This window comes from Elaeis guineensis, chromosome 7 (assembly GCF_000442705.2).
Source record: "Elaeis guineensis isolate ETL-2024a chromosome 7, EG11, whole genome shotgun sequence".
Classification (NCBI taxonomy): domain Eukaryota; kingdom Viridiplantae; phylum Streptophyta; class Magnoliopsida; order Arecales; family Arecaceae; genus Elaeis; species Elaeis guineensis.
In genome coordinates this window covers 99,867,174-99,890,569 of record NC_025999.2, presented here as the reverse complement: position 1 = coordinate 99,890,569, position 23,396 = coordinate 99,867,174, and the positions used below count along the sequence as shown (strand labels likewise).

General features: G+C 38.8%; 1 protein-coding gene across 9 annotated transcripts; it reads left to right on the top strand.

The window, feature by feature from the left end:
• Positions 1 to 6,952: 6,952 nt before the first annotated feature.
• On the top strand, positions 6,953 to 12,918 carry LOC109506106 (uncharacterized). 9 transcript variants are annotated; one of them, XR_012142527.1, is made up of 5 exons: positions 6,953 to 7,261; positions 7,843 to 7,931; positions 10,511 to 11,245; positions 11,373 to 11,405; positions 12,663 to 12,918. XR_012142527.1 is itself a non-coding variant. In XM_019851788.3 (3 exons), exons 1-3 carry the CDS (start codon positions 7,159 to 7,161, stop codon positions 10,667 to 10,669), a joined length of 351 nt encoding a protein of 116 aa, XP_019707347.1. In that variant the 5' UTR covers positions 6,953 to 7,158; the 3' UTR covers positions 10,670 to 11,570. The 9 variants fall into 9 exon arrangements, 1 of the variants encoding a protein (XP_019707347.1); XR_012142525.1 differs by having other exon boundaries at positions 10,511 to 11,405; positions 12,663 to 12,916; XR_012142528.1 differs by lacking the exon at positions 12,663 to 12,918 and having other exon boundaries at positions 10,511 to 10,760; positions 11,107 to 11,570.
• Positions 12,919 to 23,396: the final 10,478 nt, after the last annotated feature.

Here is a 23,396-nt window from a genome sequence, read left to right as displayed (position 1 = left end):
CCACTTGCCGCCACCGCCTTCGCAGCTGTCATGCGCTTGTGCCAAAGGTCATCGGGGCTAAAGGAGAGGAGTTCGACAAAACAAAAGCTTCATGCTTGGAAGATCATGCGCGAAAGAGACAGAGAATCTGTTCCAGGGAAAAGGGGTTCGGTAAAAAATAATTTATGCTTTCTCATTGGACTTATCTATCGCCATCTTCCATACGCTAGATCTATATACATGTCCTCTGTATAATTTTTGTTGCCCTCAAAATCTGGCCCAATTACAGGCAGGGGACTGATAAGGTCCACAAATGCCGATGAAGTTGATAGAAGGCCGAGTTATCCAAGCGAATCTATTCTTGCCGAGCTATTAAGCAGTCCAAAATACCCAACATATAAATCAAAATATTCTACATTATTTTAGGATAGTTTTGATTAGCCATTATAAAAATATTTTTTTTATTTTTTGATTTTTAAAAAATAAAATTCAAAAAGCAATATTTGGTAACATCGTGAAAAGCAAAAATCAAAAATAAAAAAAAAAGTAAAAGATTGCTTTATATGCAAAACAAAAATTTTTTACTTTTTAAAACTTATTTTTCTACTCTTTTTGCTTCTCCACATCTAAAATGCCAAACCAAAAAATAAAGAACTTGAATCCTTCTCCCTCGTCGAGCTCTTCACCTCCCTATCTCCTTCTCCCTTCCTTTCCGAACCCTTCTTTCTCATCGAGTTCTTCATCTGCCATTCCCAAATATTGCCTTTTGCTTTATAGCAATGTAATTACCAAATATATTTTTTACTTTTTTATTTTTACTCAATAGCAAAAATAAAGAAAATAAAAAATATTTTTTAAAAATCAAAAATTAAAAAATATAACCATACGCATCCTTATCTTTTTGACTTATATTTTCTTTCTTCTACTATTATTTTAAAGACTTTCCTAATTTAGACATTGAAAGATCCGATTGAAGCCAATATCCAGTAAGATTTTCTCTTTTTTTTTTTTTTTTTTTTTTATGCAGATCATTTTCTCTCAATGGTTTTCTTCCAAGAAATTTGAAGAAACATATGATGGATGATAGTTGTTAGCACCAATCCTTTCTTTGACTTTCATTAATTGGCATTCTTTGCATACACAATTACCTAAAATAGGTGTATTCATCGTGACATTTTTGTACCCTCGTAGAGAAGTAGATTGGGTTAGAAGTGAGCTGAACCAAGCTAAGCCAAGTAGGATGCGGTTTAAGGACCTTTTTTCTATATGAAAGAGGTAAGAACAATGTGCAAACTGATTTTAGCAAACATCAGGCTTGTTCGCAAATTAAGCTCTGCAAGTGTTTGAACCTAGTTTGTTACTACACGAATGAGATCGATCACTCCTTTTATAAAATCAAACCAAAGCAGCTCGGTTCATTTGTGGCACTAGACATGTAGAAATAGACATGGCTCCAAGCTTTTTGTATTATTTCTTGACATGCACGAAAGCTCTTGAAATTCGCCAAGCCCAATGGAGCTACTGCTTTTCCTTTCTTTTGGACTCCTCTAGCCTTTTGTTTGCAGTGCCCGGGAAAAAAATTCAAAATCCCACCCTTATGTTAAGAAGTCTTCATACACACTTTTCAGTCCCAATGGCTTTGTGCATTGCATGGGTGCACAGCCATCAAATGAATCCAGTGAAATCACCAAGGCAATGAAGGATGTGCCATCTCATACAAAACATATTTCAGGGAAAAGAGTCTTGCTAACTTGTGCTTGTCCATGCACAATCTATCTGTTAGCTTCTATACCCTAGATTATGGTTTCTCTTCTATGTCCAGCATAAGAACCTCAAGCAAATTACTGCTTGACTGTGCTATAAGTATCTCCTTACTGTGATGAAAACAATTCTATTGATTCCATTTCCTTTGGAATAATATACAGAGGGAGAAAAGCTTCTGTCAATACCAAAAAAATTGCATATAAAATTTATGGATGTATCATTGTCTTAGCTGCTCAGAGCCCAAGACTCAGAACTTGATGATTGCCACCTTTCATAGTACCGCTCAAATATACGATCCCAAAGATTTCATTATTTGATTAGTTACATTCATTTATCAACTATATGAATCCACTTAAATTATCCACATATATTCCGCGTTCCAAAGCCTGGATAATTTTATTCCACTCTCATCTCAAAACATTGAATGTTAGGAGCTCAATCAGACTCAAATGCACAAGCAAATTTTGGTTGAACCTCAATTTGTATGATCCTAACCTTTCATTATATATGACATCAAAAAACAAAAATCTATCGCCACATACAAATCAAAGTATTTGATTTTTTTTGGATTCTCATCCCATAGGGCCGAAAAAAAGAGTCCCACCATAACATCACATAGACTTTTAAAACCCCTTTGTTGACTAATGTGGTTTCGCCATATTTATTTTGGCTTGGTCCAGGTTGTTGGGTGGTTGACAGTGTTCTCCATGTGGAATGCTTTGATATTCTTTTCGGGGCTTGGGTTGTATCTTTCACTTGGAAGAATAATTCACCTTCTTTCATGGCACCAATCGATGGATTGCATAATGGCCACTTTGAAATCGATGCAAGTGGATGAAATCAAGAGATTGAAATGCCTTTAAAACTGTGTAATTCATGATCCAATAGTTAACATTGTGAAAAAAGATCAATCATTTTTTTCGTGCACAAGATACAACCTGTACCCTCTTTTCTGGTGGTAGACTCATTTTTTTTGCTATGATATTCTATAGAGATAAAAGTGGTATAGATATTATTCATCTGAATTCATTTTCATATCTGAATCAATGTGGATGTGGTAAAAAATTTAAGGATCCAACTAATATCTATATCCGTATCAATATCCATCAAAGAAAAATAGATATAGATTCGAATAGATAACTATTCGATCCATATTCGAATATTCGAATCCACATATAATCCTATACAATTTTATACATCACTTATTAATTTTTTTAAAAAATATTTAACCATATAAATATATTATTAACTTGATGTATCATCTATTTAGTAATATCTTTGACTTTGTAGCCATAAAGTTTAATTATCTAAGTTATATCCATCATTATATCCATATTTTCAGTATCCGAATTATATCCGTATCCGTTTAAAACAAATATGGATATGAATTTTTGTATCCGAATAATATCCATATCTGTATAATTTGTATTCATCAGATAAAACAAATATGGATATGGATATGGAAATGCTGACATTCGATTCGTATCCGATTCAATTTTAGCTTTATGCTTCTAGTCTTTTGAGAGCTTATTTTTGCTATTTTTTTAAAATAATAAATTATGTTGTGGATTCATGGATGATCTTGTGAGGATTAAACATTCACGACTTATCTTTCTACCTGAAAGAGTATCAAATTTCTCTCTCAAAACATTAAACTTTAAGTGTTGAAGCCCTGCCAACTTGCAGAGACAAAGACATTCATTAGTGTTTAACTCTCGCAGGAGAAGCAATTGTTTTACATTGTAGATTCTGTAAACGTTTTGATTCTCGACCTGTCATGGTGGCATGGAGTATTAGCATACCAACCCCCATTTTGATTCTCCAACTTGAGACTAGTAGAACGAGAATTGGACACACATGCTGCACATGAGAGAGCATGGATGGTGATGGTTTCAAATGTACATGAGCTAGCATGGAGAAACAATTCAACTCTTTACCAATTCTTAAACTTCAAAGGATTTGATTGTAAATTTGCCCCGGCCATCTAGAGCCTAACCATACCCTACAAATTCAAGTACGTGTTTCCCTTGGTTAACTTGGAGAAAAAGATTCAACACTAAAGATGTTTTGGACAGAAAGCTCGTTTTATATCTTGGATCATGTATAATTTTTGGAAAAGCACCAGAAACAGTTGATCATTTCTTCTCGTCTTGTGATCTTTTTGGATCAATTTGGAAATGCTTTTGTTCAAGGCTGGATATTTTTCATCCTCTTTCTTCTTTTGATCATCTTTGCACCCATTGGATCCATCATAATTTTTCCAAGAAGATAGGTTGTATTATTCTGATGCTGTTAGTGAGCACCATTTGGTACCGTTGGAAGGAAAAGAATGCTAGGTTGTTCCTCAACAAATGCAGATCATCTCCATCAATAGCTGCTGAATCAATTTAATCATTCCATGATTGATCCTTGCTTTGTACTCAGATGGAGCTGGTTGAGTTTGGCAAAGTCTGGAGCAAGATCAAAAGCTCTCTTGCTGACATCGATGACAGATTCCTTCAGTAACTTTTTTTGCCATCACATAACCTAGGTACTTCTCACTCTCCAATGTCATCCTGATGCTGTCCTATTTGGCTTTTAGATTGTTGTCTGTCATTTCTCTTTGTATTTTCTTATTTGATTTTTATCCCTGCTTTGAAGTTGTAATCCTTTTTGACAACTCCTATTCCACTTCTTTAAACCCTCTTAATAAATTTGGATGGCTCTGTTGAGCCTCCTCTTAATATCAAAAAAAAAAAAAAAAAAATTGAAAAAAAGGTATGGAGAAACAATGATATAGATCACGTTCAATGGACCAGTCCAAAAGTTACTCACCATATCACCTTTTTGTATTTAAACCATTCAAGCCCAAAAATAGGAATAAGAATTCATCCTATTATCCAGTGCGCACATGCCTTGGATATGGACCGGTCCACTGGTCCATCTAATGATATTTTGCAAGTATGAGTGATTATATGGACGTGTGAAAGTATATACTTCACCATCCATTAAAAAAAAAAAACATGTTTCATGGAGGTAGTAATCAAAGTATAGAGTGTAGAGATGTATGCTATCGTATTGCTGCTTAAATCAAAGAGACAGCCAAGCTCGCAGTGTGTTCTTTTCTCCTTTGAAGCAAAAGAGGGTAGGACCCATGCCGATTTCACTAGAGGTATCAAATCAAATCATAATACTTACGAGAGTGAGAGAGAGGGAGAGAGAAGGAAATGCTGGTGGGGTTGTGAGGAGAAAGCAGGGAGATGCTCGAGGCTTCTACCTTCCTAGCTACTGTTTTTTGACGAAAAAAGAGACCAGTGAGCAACTCAAAGGTCACCAGATTTATTAAAGAATAGAGTCTGTACAATGGTGAATGTGAATGAGAATTTACATTCAGTAAGAAAAAGTATTCAATAAGGCAAAAGCAAATAGCACACCAGAAGATAGGAGATTCAGAGGATAAGTTAAAGATCTTTGGCAAAGTTGAACATTCCATCATCATCATCTCCTGGCATCCAAAACGGAGCAGTATCATTGTCACTAATGAAGACTCGAAAGTAGTATCTGTAAAGAAATGAGACATAGCATATCTCCCAAAAACAACCTTCATCAGAGTCACAGAGATTGTAGCAACAACACTAAACCAGGTCAGAGAATCAGCCGTTCAACAAAAGGAGACTCAGGGGAAACGAAACCAGTGTTCAGCACTCACAGAAATTCAGATAGAGCTCAGATGAACGAATTGACAATGCTCATCATCATCCCCAGAACTTGCTATCACAGTCCCAATTCAGACAAAACCAAGCATCCAAGGAAATCAAACAATAGTCATATGATTCAAAGGGCCTTCCGACAAAATCAAGATAGATTCCATCAAGATCAAATAACTAACTCAAATATCAAGATCAAATACCTAACTCAAACTGCCTGGGTTCGGATATTGATACTGTAGCAACACTCTTGGGTCCCTTCGTTTCTTTTGCCCTTTCAGATATCAATCAGCTAGTTTATTGTAGGTAGAGGGAGACTGTTTGCTGGGCTAACAGTTCGTAGGTAGAGGGAGATTGTTTGCTGGTGGACACCATTAGTAATGGTTCTTCAAAGTTGAAAAATCCTTTTTTTTTTTTTTTATTTTCTTGAACTCCATATGGAAACCTGTTTTAGAGCGTCCTAGCCTTTTACGTAATTTGCACATGACCACACATGTAGTTTCCTAACGTCAAGTATATTTAGTATAAATAGTTAACTGCAAATTTTTTAGGCTTGGCTTTGCCGGGATGTTGATAGGAGTATGACTGAGTCAAGCTTAGACCCGGCCAAGTTTGATTGAAATTAATCTACAGCTTGAACTTTAACATCCAGCTCGATTTGTTCGACATTATTCCAAGATTAAATTCAAGCTTCATTTTAAACCAAGCTGAAGACAAGCCCAATCGATGATCCTAAATCGAGCTAAAATTGAATTAAGCTTGAATCAAGTTCCCTCAAACTAGAACAAAAGCTGGAATGTTTAAATAATTTAAAAAAAAAAAAAAACTTCATGCCTTAATTGAATGATCCATTATCTATATAAACATAGAATATAATATAAACAACTGAGCCTTGTAGAGCCAAGATGTATGGAGTTAGGTCAACTTTTAAAATTAATTTTAAGCTTATTTTTCTGGTTCAAATTTGGTTTGCTCAGTTTCAAATTAAGCCTAATTTAATCTTTTCTCGAGCTGAGTTCCGGTTGGTTGGTCTATTTGGCAGCTGTAGATGGACTTCTTTCTTGTTTTTCTGTTTAAAAATGATTATAGAAAAGGATCTATTTCTTGCAAAAATAAAACCAGAAGAATTAGCAAAATCAAAGTATTTATGATGAGAGGATGGTCGTGGCAAACTAAATTCCGGAAAAATTGGTTGAGACCACCCGGTAATGAGTCCATCAGCTGGGCATTGCCTTCTCCGTGTGTGACAAGCAGTAGACACTCGTATGGACAAATTGAAATGGTCAGTGCCATCGTTCGAGAGACAACAAAAAGAATAGTAATTTTTGCTGCATGTAGAAATTTAGAATTAATCGTGGTGCGAGTGATTTGCTACGCAGTATGCAAACTAAACCTAGGCCCATATAATGCCAAGGCGATTATGGGCCTATCCAACTCTGGGAACCCATTAAGATTCCAGTCGCCGGGCCCATATAACAGCTTAAATACTCCCCATGGCGCATCCCGCCGCACCGCCATCGCGATTCGGGAGCGGAGCTCCGAGTTAAAAATATCGAGCGCAAGAAAAGAAGGAAGCCGAAGGACCACCTCTCTCTCTCTCTCTCTCTCTCTCTCTCTCTCTTGGAGCCCTAATTCCGTTTCTGGCCTTACCAGTACCTCATCTCCGAGATTCCCGGCTCTTCTTCTCTTCCCAAACCCTAAGCCTGGTCAAGGCGGAAGCTGGTCTTGGATGAGGATTTCCAGTGGGAAGCGGCCGAATTCGTTCCCGGATATCAAATGCGGAAGCCTGCTCTGTTCTTTGTTGTATGGGGACGGAATTCAAGTCTCAGAGTGTAAGTTTTGGATTTTTTTCTCTAGAGGTCGTTTTGTCTTCTTGATGTACGGATGCCGGTTGAATCTTTTCTACAACCAAGAAATTCCCTTGGGTTTCTGATCGATTTCCAAGCGCAACTCATAGTCCGATCAGGGAGTGCAACCTCTCGCATTTTGGTTCTTGAAAAACGAATAGAAAGTTGAAATCGGATCGAAACGTTTCTTTTGCCTCTGAGAGAGAGATTTGTTAGTGACACTGAGCGGAATCAATATCCTGCAATGTCTGTCAGTCCAAATGATTGGAATTTCATGATGCATAAATATCGAATTTGTTATTTTGAAAGATGGTTGTTGAATATGAAACTTATGCAAAGAGTTTTTTGAATTATGCTTGCTAGTAATGACTATTTAGCAGTATAAAGTGGATATTGTAGCGTTCGTGCGAATTGTAAACGTGCATTGTTGCATGCGTATTTAATCACAAATTCAAGTTTGGAATAAAACTACAAGCCTATCAGGATTAATACTTTCTTTAATTATGCGTCTGAATTTGTGCATTTGGTACAAAGTTAAGTGGTTTCACTTAAAACATCTGATGTAGACAAAGCTGCAGCTGTTTCTTTCCAAAAAGGCCAAATGGAAGCTGGAATAATTGAATACTCATACCAGCATCCTTTTTCATTTTGGCAGGTAAGGACCAAGTTTTGGCTATTACTTTAAACACTGCAAGTTAGCTTTTTACAGAGACCAATATTACAAAAGAATTTTTACATGGCACCAGTTCTGAATAAGGCCTCTAAGGTTCAACATCTGGAGGAAAGGAACAACCTCATTTTGCTTCGGTTAATTCCATTGTCCATCAGAAAAGTTACTAAATCATTATCATTAGAACTCTGAGATTAATCTTCCACTGCTGACATTTGATCTTCATGCAAAATTCAATTTAGTACTGGTTTCTGTAGTTTTTCAGGACTTTGGACAACTTTGGACATTCATCAAATGTTTTGACAACTTTATTCTATCTGGCTTCATATCATTCATTTTAATTAATGAAAGCCTCCGGTATCTGATGCCCCTGTCAATTGAATATCATTAATCTTTTGGAGTTAAAAAACAATTATACATACAAGTGTATAAGTAGTGAGCAAAGTCTATTGGAAGACATGGGCTTAGCTTTGTCAAAGCTTGATTTTATGTAAGGTTATCAGTATAATATGGGGACCTAAATAAAGTTCTAATAACACTTGAAACCTAAATAAAGTCTCTTTTCTGTAGAAAGGAACAAGAGTTCAACTAAAACTGCACAAGATCCATTAAGAAATTATAAAATGATAACATCGGTGAATCTTAGGTAAGATCAAACTAGGGGCTTATTTCTACCAGACACATGCATAGCATTCTAAAAGCTACTACATGCTCTTTTCCCGAGTGATTCACTCATAAGTTATATTTGCTTTGGTCTTTTTTTTTTTTTTTTATGGTACTGCACTGTAGTGGAGCCCAATATAAAATGTCACAAGATGCCACATTTACTTCTTTAATCCTCTGCTGTACCAAGGAAAAAACCATCAAGTTTATATGTGTATTCTTTGTAGTTTAATCCTCTCAATTGTGCTATCCTCCAGGAAACTTTTGACATTGACTGTCACATCATATGAGCAATCTAACAAATAAAGTCTGGGATTCAAAATAGGTTCTATTGAAGTCCTCTGGCATTGACATGTACAACTTAACGACATGCCAAAATCTTGATCTTCAGCTTGCCGGATACATTTTAGTGGCAAAGCTTTAGAGCCAATAACATTCTCAAAAACCGAGAAAGGGTCATCAAATGGGAAAGGTTAAGATATTATGGTCTGAAAGGCAGAATTTGAAGTAGTTCGAAATGTACCACGTCATGTAGTTTTGCATGACTATTTTAACATTCAAGATGAGAAACAAGACTAGTAAATATTCATTATTTAGAGAGAAGTGAAAAATGAGAAGGAAGATCATGGCATTCTTAAAGTTGCCTTTAGCACTGATGGTTGAACGAAATGTTGAAACCTGACATAGAAAAGAGATTTTTGCAAGTCAATGTCAGTTCTCCTTAAAACAGAACACCCACTCCCATGAACTAGAGATTCTATAATCCCACGCAAGCTACATAAGCCTTTAAGTGCCTATTTGCACTTACAGGATTTAAATTATTCTGGAAATGCCCATTTATTTTAGTATAAGGACAAAAATTGTTTTAATTCCATGCAGCTTAATAATTTTGGTGTTTCTCTGCTTTTCTTTCAACCTGCATGGTCGAAGTTTGCAGAAGATATCCTGTTTAGAAAAAGCAAATGCTGTATAGTTGAAAAGCATTGAAAGAGAGTTATTAACAAAAACTTTTATTGATATCAGCTATGCTCACGCATGAAAGACACTTCATGAAACAGTATTTTGCTCACCATTTTGACAACATTCTGAAAGCATCTGAGTCATACTGCTTAATTTATCACTCCAACTTTCTTGTACCAAGGTCCATCAGTTGCAGCATCCTCATCTGCTCCTTCAGATGAGTCAATTTCATGTGACCCCCAGCCTTAACTTGCTTATGTAAAATTTCATAGATTTAGGCAGATCCTTAAGTGAATGGTAGCACCAACCTAGAATATGAGCTTGATGTAAGGGAAAATAAGAAAATAGGCTATCTGCCAGTGACAACAATCAAATATTTCTATTTAGTTTTTGTCAGGTTGCAACATAAGCTGACAGTGGTTGTGATTTTGCTATTGTGGGATTGCATTAAGCTACATGATGCGGCTGATAGTTGATGAACCACTCAGTATGTTGGCAATCATTAATCATCCAGGGTAAGGCAGCTCAGAATTGTTCTTCTTGACACAGATTTAATCATCAGCTTGTATATGGGGGTTTATTTGGAGATGTGGCTGCTATAACTTACTGTAAATAAAGTATAAAGAAACAAAGCAGTGTCACCCCTGGGCTGCACTGTGGAATTCAGGTACATTGTCTCAGCCATCATGTTCATTGTAGAGATAGATTTCAGAAAGAGTAAGCACACGGTGACTTTAAAAATATTCATACTGACTTTAACAGAATTCCTATAAAACTACAAAGATTTATCTATTATTTTGTCTATTGGTCTAATTTGGAAACCAAACAACATGCTAAAATACATGCACTTTGCTATAGCATTTGTTTCTGCTTGATGACTGAGCATGAATACTTTTACCTAATTAATGCAGCAGATGTGTTGCAACTCTTCTCTCTTTCAGGATCCAAGAGAACTTGATATGCTGGGACAGAGAACACAGAAAACTGCAAGGGCATTCAAGGAATGGGCTAATCAACCAAGTATAGCTTTCTTATTGAAGCGATCATTCTTTTTCTCCATCTACATGGAGAGAAGGGGTACTGAAATTAAAGGAACATGACCTATTAATACACAATTTTCCCATCAAGTAGGGAGAGGAGAATCTCGAGGTGACCCGTATGATCTCATAAGTAGTTATTTTCCCCTTCCAGGTAATGATAAGTTGATAATTTTTTAGGAGCTTGAAATTTTAGTTGGAACACGACATGGATATGTAATTATAGACATTAGCTGTAACTGATTATTTATATATTGCGAGAAAATTTATTTATTTGTAAATTTAATGTCTTTATGATATATGCTGGATGTTCTTTTTGTTGTTGATGGCAGTTATTTATGGCAGCAATGAATCATTTGTAGAAGTTGCGGATGAAAGTTTTCCTCTTAGGGACATATGGCTTAATGGGCATCTCATTTAGTGTAGTGTTTCACAAAAATTCATACTCTGCAGTTATTTCTCCAAAAGCAGCTAACAACTTCACTGCTCCTCCATGACAGGCCTGTAAGCTTCTCTTGGTTTAACCACATACATTGAGAACTGTTCTGGATTAGATAAATAGCATGCAATAATATGAAGATCTGGTCAAAATGGGTGATCCAGTGATTCCGAAGTTGAGTCTGATTTAAGCTCTAGAAAGTACGGTAATTAGCACCAAGCACAGGCTGCTCTGCTGGTTCTGTGATTGAAGACCGCAGCATTTCTGAATTCTGAATATCGAGAGCCTCTTATTCAGTGGACCTGACTTGAATGAAAATGGCTGCAGGTTTACGTGACCCGGCAAACTCAAGGTGGACAGGTATGATATCAGTTCACTTCCCCTGGATTATTTATTCATCAATCAAAAGAGGATTCTGGAATAAGATATTTATTTGGTTGGAGCATGTTTAGTAACGTTGTTATTTTTTGTGTTTTTATTTCTATGAAAATCAGTAAATTATCACATGAAAATTGATGTTGAAAATAGCATTTGCACAGAATTTCTATTATCCCTTGCTTCTGTTTTCACTCTTTTTGAAAGCACTACATCTTTGCTTCCAAAAATTAAAGATTTTGACGCAAAAAATGAAAAACAAAGACGTTTATAATGTTGTTTGGTCTAGGCCATATCTCTTCTTGGATTTTGAAAATGAAAATAGAAAACAACGGCAATACCAGCTGGGCCCTTTGTTTCGTTTTCTTCAAAGTGATGGTAAAAGTGGAAAAAAGGCCGAGTATTCAGGGATAGGATATTGGGTTCTCTTTCTGGTTCCAAAGGCGATGCTCAAAGAAAGGTTGCTCTCTCTCTCTCTCTCTCTCTAAAAGTTTTAGGAGGTATTCAAAGTTGCTGTTATCGTATCTGAAGAGCAATCTATGTTTCGGTTCATTTACTTGCGCCTTTCCTGACTGTTTAGCAGCTTAGCCTGATTGAGCTGCTTTGGTAAATGTCAGTAGAAAGGTCAAGCGTAGGACATCCTGATAGGCCAGGCTATTATAGGCAAAGAACCTTATCCTAGATATATCGGAACGATTTATGGATCTGCAATTTCTTCTCATGCCTTTTTTTTTTTGTTTCTTGAATTCCTGTCTGAAGTCGAACCGGAATTTAAAATATTTTGGAATAGCCTTTCCGCTCCTTGCTCTAGCAATTAGTAGTCAAGTAAAAAGGAGCCCGCCATAATTTATCATAAGCCTTTCCAAGGGAAGGCCTAGATTTCATGTTCTATAAATAGCAGTCTGCTGGTCTTGATTGCATCAATCCTGTATAACATCGTGTTTAGCTTATCTTCTATTAAATATTCCTAAGCACAGAGATGGTGTAAATTAAGCTTTCGTTTATTGCGTGCCAGACCTGTGTTACCAAGCCTTTTCTGATGTAAAAGAGGCAAAAAAAAAAAAAAAAAAACAAAAAAACAAAAAAACATCGCAGGAGATGTTGATTTTCCATCCACTCTCTCTCTCTCTCAAAAATTTACACTTGCCTGCTAATATTTCAACTAATTAGCTAAATCTGCAGAAAAAATGATATGTGATCTAGGTTGCAGAAGTTGAATTAGATTCTGACTCCATGTCACAGGGTTCGCTTCCCATCAGTAAAATGGCTACGCTTTGATGGAACAGGGGACATCAATTCTAATAATATACCCGCCATGGAGGTTCATCTGTATTGTTTAGACATCAATTTGTAATAAGATGGACAGTATTGAGCAACCATATCTATCCGCTATTGATGCCCAAGAATCACAGTAAATGTAGAACAAAAATCATATGGGGTGGGTACTATAAAAGATTATATGGAGAGGGTTTTATAGTGTGTCATGTGTCCTTTAGTACTAATCTTGAAATATAAGGCTAAACATAAAGATTTTTTTTGCTAATAAAGTTGTTAGTCTCATGATTAAAGCATTCTCTTTCTTTTTCGCTTTCAGCACATAACGATACATACTGTATAATTATATGATATATATTAAATATATAATCAGATAGTACATATTGTAAACTTTTTTAATATATATTCAGTAACGATCTAATATACATTTACAGCTAAATCGATACATAGTTTATCGAATTAGTTTCACTAGTACAAAATATACAACTAATTGATACACACCTAGCAAAATATTCATTTAATATTCTAAGACATATTTCTAAATAAAGCGATATATAGTTTTCAAAATATAGCATTCATCAATATACAGTACATCAGCAATGATACATACTAGATGACTTATTGATACAATTGGAAGCTTTTTTGATATGTATCCAGCAACAATCTAATATACATTGATAAATAAATTAATACATAATTTACTAAACTTTGTAATCACTAATATATAATATATAGTCAGTTGATATATATCTAGTAAAATATTTATTCAACGTCTCATTACATATCTCTAGATGAAACAATACACAGTTTCTGTAAATATTTAGATGCAAAGATTTTATAAAAGAAGAAGAATTTGGTAGAAGAGAAAGGACTTTGAAGTGTATATTGGGTTATTACTGGATGTGTATTAAAAAAAGTTTATAAGATATATTAATAAGCTATTTAGTATGTATCATTTGTTCAAATACTGTATACTGATTAATGTTATATTTTGAAAACTATGTATCATTTTATCTAGAGATGTGTGTTGAGATATTGGATGAATATCTTGCTAGATGTATATCAACTAGTTATATACTGTATATTGATGAATACTAAGTTCGATAAACTATATATTAATTTAGCTATATGTGTGTATTGGATCGTTATTGGATGTACATCAAAAAAATTTATAATATGTATCATCTAGTTATATATTTAGTGTATATCATATGATCATATAGTATGTATTACTATATACTGAAAATGAGAAAGAAAGAGACTGCTTTAATCATGAGACTAATAACTCCGTCATATAAAAAATCTTTGAGTTTTAGACGTATACTTTAAGACTAATTTTAAGAAACATGTGGCACATTGTGAAGCCCATCTTATATGATCTTTTCTGGTGCTCGTCCATATGATTTTGTTTGTAAATATATGGATTTGGATGAACCAAAGTATGCCCAAGAATCACAGTAAATGCATGGACTTGGATGAACCAAAGTATGTTGACACAACTGACTCCACCAATGCTAATTCCTTGCCACGTTCTTTTTTTTCTTATACAAATGGACGGTCACACCATTTTAGTGCGAGAGCAGTTTAAAGAATCAGAATATAAAATATCCTTCAAGGCACGAGGGCAGATGTCACCTTTGTGCCAAGTTTAATTTTCAGAATGCTCGACAACAAGGAAAGCCATCCAATCTGCAGTACTATTGGTCTCTCGATAAATATATCGAATAGTCATCTTGGTGGAAAGGTGAAGGAATCTTCATATGTCATAGAAAAATGGATGAACATCCAGATGCTTCGTCTCATCCTGAATTCAAGCAATGACCCTCGATGAAAATCCTCTCAGTCCGCACTCCTTTCTCGCGCAGATGATGTCCGTCCAAGCAGCATGCAGCTCAGCCTCGAGGATGGTCAGATCAAAGAGCTGAGACCCCCCGCCGTCAAAAGTCTCGCATCCGGACCCCGAATGACAAAATTCGAGCCACCTCTGGCATTTCTGACACTATCATCAAAGTTGACCTTGATAAACTCCAAGGATGGAGACTTTCAGAAAATGAAAACAACTCTCCAGATCACTGCAGGCACAGCAAGGGGGTCCTAGAAACTTGGAGTGATGAGATTCAGACTAGTAGTATCAACATGATAGTACTCTGTAGATAAGCAGAAGGCTCTCTCCAACACATGCTGCATAGGCACAGTCTCAGCGTCAAACACAAGGCTATTCTTAGACAGCTAAATCTGATAGACGACATATGCCATCCTACTGCCTTTGATCGAACCTTCAATCGTACTATGGTGGATCACATCCAAGAATGAAGGAAGCCAAGGGCCATTGAGTGCCTCCCATTGCTGGCCACCCGCCATCCTCTAAATGAAACTCGTCCTCAGACAACGAAGGAAAGCATGCTCCATTGACTCCTCCAGCCCACAGACTGGGCAGGAAGTCGGAATCTTCATACCTTTCTTTGAGAAATATCTAAGTCGGGAGTCGATCCTAAGCAACCTTTCAGACGAAGAGCCTAATTGTGGGATGGACAGCAACTCGTCAAATCCATGCTGCATCAATCATCCTGTCCGGCACAATTTTGCTCATAACGACGAGATCCCTGACCAGAACCTTAGGATAGCAAGACAGCCTCCACACCCTCAAATCCTGACTTCGGTGGATAGAAATCGAGATGGCAAAAATTCTGTCAGCAAGCTGCCTACCAAAAAGATGGGTGACCTCCTGAGCCTTCCAACCCCTACCGTCAGCAGTGATCAAGTTACAAATCTGTAGATGGTTGTCAATTTTAATGCTGATGCAGATTGGCCAATGAGAGAAGGGCAAGCTGAAAATCCAAGCATCTTGGCTCACATCAACTAAAGTCCTATCACCAATTAGCCATCTGAGTCGGGCCACCACCTCAAGGGCATAGGCACAGATCAACCTCCAAACGAAAGAGTAGCCACGAATAGTCAGAGCGTGGGGCCCCTGACTTCAAGCTCCATAACAGGCTCTCATCACCCTGCTCCACAAATAATCAGACTGGATGAGGAATCTAGCTGCATGTCTAGCTATCATTGTCTCTCTCCTGACTAGCAAGAATTGGATCCCAAGGCTCCCCTCACACATCGATTGGCAAATCACCTTCTAAAAAAGCAAGTGAAGCCCACGGCCCCCCTAACGAGTGCCCCACAGAAAGTTTCGAAACTTCTGCTTCAGACACTTGAGAGAAGAATATGGCACCACAGTATTTGTCAAGAGGTAGATCGAAATGGAGCTCAGGACCGACCTGATGAGGATAACCCTGTCCATCATGGAAAGAGCATTGGCTTGCTAGCTGTCAAGGCAATCCTGAACTTGCTACTCCAAATGCCTGTAGTCGGCCCTTCGAAGTCTCCAACCCATGATAGGGACCCTCAGATAGATCAAGGTCCCAACTTGCTCAGAGATCCCCAATCTATCCTGAATCATCTGCTTCACCTAGATCCTCATTTTGGGGCTAAAGGTGATAGTGGACTTATGAAGATTCACAAGCTGACTAGAGGCCCGACAATAGGCTTCAACAATAGTCGCAAAGCATCTCACATTTTAGATTGAGGTCCGATCAATAAGTAAGCAATCATATACAAAGAGAAGGTGCGAAAACAGTTGACTCCTAGGGACAGGCCAATAGGGCTCCAGCTCCATCTTCTGGACTGTCGCCTGAAGAGTGCGAGAGAGAGCGTCAGCACATAAAATAAAAAGATAGGGGGAGAGGGGGCATCCTTAGCGAAGACCATCCATCGAGTAGAAGAAGTCTGTCGGGGCACCATTGATTAGTATGGCAAAACTCGAGACCTTTATATAGTCCATGATCCAATTGATCCATCTATCCTAGAAGCCAAACTCAAAGAGCGTCCGACAAAGGAACAACCAACTCATTCGATCATAGGCCCGCTCTATGTCCAGCTTGATCGCCATCAAACTTCAATATAAAGGAGCATGATGCAGATCATGCATAAACTCTTGAGCGAGCAAGATATTGTCAGTGATGCAATGGCTACTGACAAAAGTACTCTGCTCCGGACAAATCAAACGATGAACCATCGACTTCAGACGTCCGATCAAGACCCTTGCACACATTTTATAGAAAGTGGTGCAAAGACTGATCGATCTGAAGTGACTCAAGACCGACGCATCCGATCGCTTTAGAATAAGAGTGATAAATATTTTCTTCCACTCCTCCAGGATGTCTTTGGACTCGAAAACCAACTGTATCACCTCAGTGACCTCACCATCGATAATGGATCAAAAATGATGGAAGAACTCCTCCTTCGAGATGCAACAAACAGGCTAGAACCCTCGAAGGAGGCATCTCTGCTTAGGGGGTGATCCAGCGTGACCTAAAGAACTGCAGAATCTATCTCCTAAATTCATCACAGCCGTCCACCATTCTACCATCGCTCTCCCTCAGCTGTTTAATGCGATTGGTGGACCTTTGAATCATTGTCGACTAATAAAAGAATCTGATATTTCGATCGTCCTCACTAATCCACTGCACTCTAGACTTCTACCTCTAAAGAGTCTCCTGCTATCTCAAAAGAAAGTGGTGGATGGAGAGCTTAAGTCAAAGCTCTCTCAGATCAGGCTCCTGAAGGTCCTCCTCTTGGTCCTTTTTTCTTTGGAGCTCCGTAATATCCACTTCCACCCTCTCAATCCATCTGAAGATGTCACCAACCTCTAACCAGTTCTATCGGGTGAGCCTACGTCGTGCTAACTCAAGCCTCCTGGTCATCCGGTTCTCGTATCATCATGGATTGGTATCCTCTAAACATCCCTGATTAGATATCAAGATCTTGGATAGAAGATTCAGAACTTTTCAAACCTAAAAGGAGTCCTAGACAGTCGTGGGCTGTCGGTGGTGATGAGAAGAGGACAGTGGTCTGAGGCGATCTTCGGATGTTGATGAACCTGATGTCCTGGGAAGTGCTGAAACCAGGTGGCAGTGGCTAGAGCTTGATCAATCCGCTTCCAAACCTTGGCAACCCCAAGCCGATTGTTGCACCAAGTAAATTTGGATCCGATGTAGCCAAGATCGATCAGGCCCAGCCACCAATAAACTCTCTAGAGTCGATGCTATCCACATACTATCTCCCGTCCATCTTCTCGTGGGATCCCATAATACAATTGGAGTCATCAGCGATAAGAGAAGGCAAGTCTTATGCCACTAATCCAGTGATCTTGGATCAAAGCACCGTCCGCTCCCTATGCTCAGTGCTCACATACACCCCAGACAGAAGTCAAGGATCACCAGTCTACTCAGAAATAATTAATGCCACCTATTGCTCGTATTTGTGGAAGGCGTCCATCCTGATCGAGCTACGACACCATAACACCATGATCCTCCTAGATAGCCCCCTAAACTTCACTGCGTAGGAGGTCCATGCCCGCGGAATCCGACATCTGGCCCGAATGAGGCTCGCCCTCGAAAGGCGGGTCTCAAGCAAGACACAGATGTCTGGGCAATACTGCTGGATAAGTCTGCCAAAGGTTGTTCGGAACAAGGATTTCTCCACCCCTTGAGTGTTCCAAATCAATAGTCTCATAGAGATGGCTGGTGATAAGGGGGGTCCTCACTAGTCCTCTCTTCATCTGGATGTCAATCTCCATCCCTATGGCCATCAAGTTTGAAGCACATGGACTCCCCTCCGCCCCCTAGATGGCCTGCCTCAATCGATCCATTGCCTCCATGTGATCAATGTCCCGGCCATCCACCATGGAAGCTCTACGCTTTGGGTCACCCTCCATCACAGGGTCCGGCCCCTGAATGACAAGCCCTGATGCCTCGGCACCAAGGTCGGCCATCGAAGTGTCAGATCGAGAAGTGGCCTATTCCCCCTCCTTGAGGGTTCCAGTTGAGAAAAGGAAGACCCCATCTCCTCTAGGGGTAATCGACGAGGTCAGCAAGTCTACTTGGCAGGTTGGCGCCTTGCCTTTGGCCTTGTTCAACTTTGTAGGGCCCTCCTTAGGTCCAATTGGCTTTTTTTCCCACCCATTGGGCTTCACAAGTGCCCAACCCACCTTAAAGTCATTAAGCCGAGCGTGTTTGAGCTTGCCCGGGCCTAGCCCGTCCGAAATTCCTGCCTCTTCCCATGGCCTAGCTGGCCCATGCACCGCAGCACCCCAACACCCGCAAATGGGCTGGAAGCAGCGGCCCGACCCATCGTCAGTGGGCTAAATCTGTTGGTGGGCCGACCCGCGCAAGGCCCTTCGCCCGCATGGATCTCCATGCCCCCTCCTTCGATCTCCGTCACACAGTCTTGGATGGTTTCATCCAGCCATCCGTTTCCACTAGCGAGTCGACTCGGTCGGAATTGGCCTGAGTTTACCTGGTCTCCTTCTTCACTCGAGTGGCCGCTGTCTCCGGCTTGGGCAGCCAGCACCGAATGGCAATAAGCCATGGCCCCAGTGGAAGTCCAATGTCCGCGACCCCCATCTCCTCTTCTTTAACTTGGATCACATTTTTCGAGTGAAGTAGGTCCCCCCCTCCTCCACCTGATGGGCACACCGTCAGACTATGGAAGTGGCCGCATCAGAGACAAACACCGTCTAGGTTCTCCGACATAAAACGCTGCCACAGGGGGCCCTCCAATCCTTCGATGAGCACTCCCGGCCTTGAAGCTGGAAAAGATTGATCTTCATGCATGCTCGGATGAAACCAAGCCTCTTCCTTTCTGTCGTGCACCCGTCCACCGCCATCAGATCGTCGGTAGGTGATGCATCGGATTGTCTCCTCCCCCTACAGCTCCATCGAAAGCCGGGGCAATTGGATCCAGACTAAGGTCGATTGGATTGCCCCCTCTGCTGGGATAAAATGAGGTCGCCGGGGCTCGATCACCAGTACTTGGCCGGCGACCACCCATGGCTGCCCAAGCATGAGGTCCCTTGCCCCGATCTTCAAGAAAAGGATCATATAGTGGCCCTGCTCCAAATGAAACCCCACCACTTCCCCTTTTAGCCTAGCACGCATCTTAAACTCTCGCAACACTGCCTCCACCGCCACCCACCGGCCAAGGCTCTTAGCCATCATTGTTGAGGCCTCCCACAACTTCGACTCCATCCTGATTGCATCCTTCAGAAGCTTGACCACTTCCAAAAACCCACACAAGGTGATCTTGTGCCGTCCTCTTCCACCCCATTCCCGATCGTTCCCTCATCTACGGGATCCCTGAAGTATTTCGAGGGTTGCTCGCCATTCCCACCACTGCCGCCGACCGCTGCCGCTTAGATGATAATTGGCGATCATATAGTAAAGGCATCTAGCATAAATCTTAAAGCACAACGGTAATTCACAATGGTAACACCCCTCACAACAGCGGCTTTGTTCTATGGGTTGATTTTACTTTCCCAAAGGGTTCATTCATTCCATTCCTTTTTCTTCCCTTGCACGTTTCTTTCAACAGGGCCAACTAAGTAATAATAGCACCCTTTTTATTTATTTTTTTATTTTTTAAGGTATCCACTGTTTTGCATCATAATGAAGTCCTGATGTCAGATTCATCGGTTTACGTTCCCTGCACATGCTAGTGTGGTGACAAGTAGGGCCTTCAGTTCATCGAAGAACAGAGCAGACATCTCAGCAAGCCCCTGTTTCTTTCCTGCCAAAAAGGCCGATCACTGTTACATCCGCTGGTGGTTGGCTTCGCTCCCTAGTCCTGCAACTTCTGGCCATGCAATTTCTCTGGGAGCAGCAAGCACCCGTGAATCAAGTTTAGTTCCAGCCCTACTGTTCTATCTGAGTGAATCTAATACAGAATATGAAAAATATTCATATTCAATTATACCAACATGGCACAGATGATTATTCTTTCTTTTCACCCCACAAATATATCCTTTTACTAAACCCTGTGAATTCACGCCATTCTCCTCAGCAGAGGGACACCCCTAATTGACGTTGAAAATATCAGATCGGTACCATAGCAGCACGAAGATATTAAAAAGAGAAATACAAACACCACTAAAGGAAGTTAGGAACTAAAAATTTTGCTTCAAAACTAATAAGAACATATCAATGGATGATCATCAAAATATTCAATCATGTCAACTACTGCAGTATCATGCTCTAGTTTAGCCCCTAACTTAAGCAGTGAAGCATGATCTCCCAATGTGGACGTCTATGATACACATTACATAGATTGAGTTAGGCTGACTCTGATCTCACCTGAAACAGCATGATCTTGCCCCATATAATATAAAGAGTGCTTTCATAACATAGCTCCTAAAGGTTGATTACGCCCTCTGCTCCTTCTAAAACATGGATTTGAGAAGACATGATGTAAAAATCAGTTCAGCTTCTGAAATTGAACGGGTTAGAAAACTCTTTTAGTTATGCTGAACCATTTTATTATACATTTATTTTGATTTTACGATGTGGACCTTATCTAGCAATCAAGTAATTTTTGAGGCTGAATTTTGTGAATGAGCACTCCCTAGGAATCTCGGGCTTAAGATAGATTCAAGACCTATAGAAGCCATAATAAGGTCTATCCCATTTTTTTTCAAACTATGAGTTAACCACCTTTGCCTTCCGAAGGTAAAATTATAGTAGTAATTCTGAACAACATGACATTATCCTTTTTCTTCATTTGTTATAGTTCTATCTTTCTTCCATATTTCATATTTCATTGCACTTATCAAGATCCATCTAGTATAACAAAGTGATTTAGAGCAAAGTTATTGCATCACAATTGCAGATATCATGTATCAACACACAATGGGAAGGGTGATTTTTTGTATAGGAAGGTCTTGATCTTTTGACTCACCATTGCTCGACATGACACTCATGCAACAATGGTTAACAAAGACAATATTTATCTAAGATTAGGCCAGGCTCTGTATCACATAGCAAAGGCTCTAGAACCAATTTTGAAATTAAATTTTAAGCTCCTTCATGATGAACACATTTGAATCGAACATATCTAGCTCCGAACAACAGTAGCACACAACTAGTCATATCAGACGTAACAGTAACACATTCTAGATGGCCTAGGGTCAATTTCTTAGGAAACATCAATATATTATCAAAACTACATACCATCTTTTAGGTTTTTTGCTGATATATAGAAAAATATAAAACCATATTCCGACTACCCATACTACTCGGATGAGAAGATTCTTTTGTCATGGTAATACGATAGACAAAAGATATCAAAGATCTTCCTTATTCTTCTTACGGTGCATATCATCAGTACATCAGTAAGAGGGGTCAGAGAGGGAAAACTATATGAAATTATTGCAACTGATAAAAGTCAAACAGGAAAGAAAACAAAAAGCAAACTGAATTAATGCTACAATGAGAATGATAGGGCACAAAATGTGGAAAACTTAAGGTAATAAGAAAAGCTCCTTCACAAAGCAGGAAACACTATTAAAATTTACATTAATAAAATATACATTTTGAATAACTATAAATAAAGATTATCCATATATGGGAATAAATTTGGATTTTACTAATTCCTATCATGTGCGCTCCAATGTACTAAATGCAGGTCTGTTGATAATACTTATCATTTTCAACAAATTAAAGGAGGATTCAACTAAAAAAATAAGGGAGGATAATCAATACAAATTTGCACTATTGGTTTGATAAGCTATATTAATCTCCTAACTAATAAAAAGAGATCCCGTTCATATTGGCATTGCAGATTCCATCACTTGTAAATGCATGAAAAGGTAACTTATAGTCAAAAAGATAGTCTAGAAATGATGACACAGAAATGTCATATTGATATTGCAGATTCCATCAGTTGTAAATGAATGAAAGGTAACTTATAATCAAAAAGGTAGTCTAGAAATGATGACAGAGAAATGTCAAGCACACATTGGTTACAAAATACCTGATGGATCTGCCGTAGTAGAACTCCTACTACATCACCATGGCAAGGAGAAAAAGAAAAAGAAAGACTTGGCTATCAAGGATTACTTGATACCAGACTCACCTTATTAGAAAAAGGCTTATGCATTTTGTGTTCCCATTTAATTATTCCAAGTGCAGCTTTAGGGAAAAAATCAATATATGCTCAATTTTGTTAAAATCCTCCCCTGCATTTTAAGGAACAGAAGCATAAAATACATTCTGCTAGAATTCAAATGAATTCACAGACACAGAGTATCTTAACCTAACTTGTCGCAGTCAATTGGTATCTCTCAATAGAGAATTAATTTCATGAGTAAGCATGCATAATGCAAGAAAAATGTCAGGTCTAATAATGGTGTTAAGTCTATATGGTTGATAGACAGTCAGTCTAAGGCAGTTTGTTCCTAGGTCTATGAGCCACTCCAGGAATCAGTATATGTTCTATTATTGTGCTTGATAGGACTAATGAATGAAGATGGCATAATCCAACAGCCTCCACTGCAGCCCAAGGATTACAGTAGGCCATGAAAATGTTTTTTCTTCCTGTTCATGCTGCTCAGCATGTTTAGAACATGAGACCGAATCAGAGTAATACTCTGCTTCTAAATAACAATGTATTTTGATGAGTATAAAGAAAAACATCTCATCAATCACGTGCTATCTATAAGTTGTTTAGAAGTTCTGTGATGAAGACATGCCACCAAGCACACACATGAGAAATTAGATATCTTTGATAACAACATAGAGATAAGATCCATTCAATCTCAACGTAACTACGCAAAATTCTGGTGCATGCAAGAAGTTCATGGAACAATCTAGCTGA

What these genes read in the sequence shown, in the direction of transcription:
- LOC109506106 (XM_019851788.3), top strand. Translation starts at nt 7,159, where the DNA reads ATGAGGATTTCCAGTGGGAAGCGGCCGAATTCGTTCCCGGATATCAAA. An exon ending in CGGAATTCAAGTCTCAGAGT is followed by an intron (nt 7,262 to 7,842) that starts GTAAGTTTTGGA and finishes CATCTGATGTAG; the next exon opens with ACAAAGCTGCAGCTGTTTCT. An exon ending in ATCCTTTTTCATTTTGGCAG is followed by an intron (nt 7,932 to 10,510) that starts GTAAGGACCAAG and finishes TCTCTCTTTCAG; the next exon opens with GATCCAAGAGAACTTGATAT.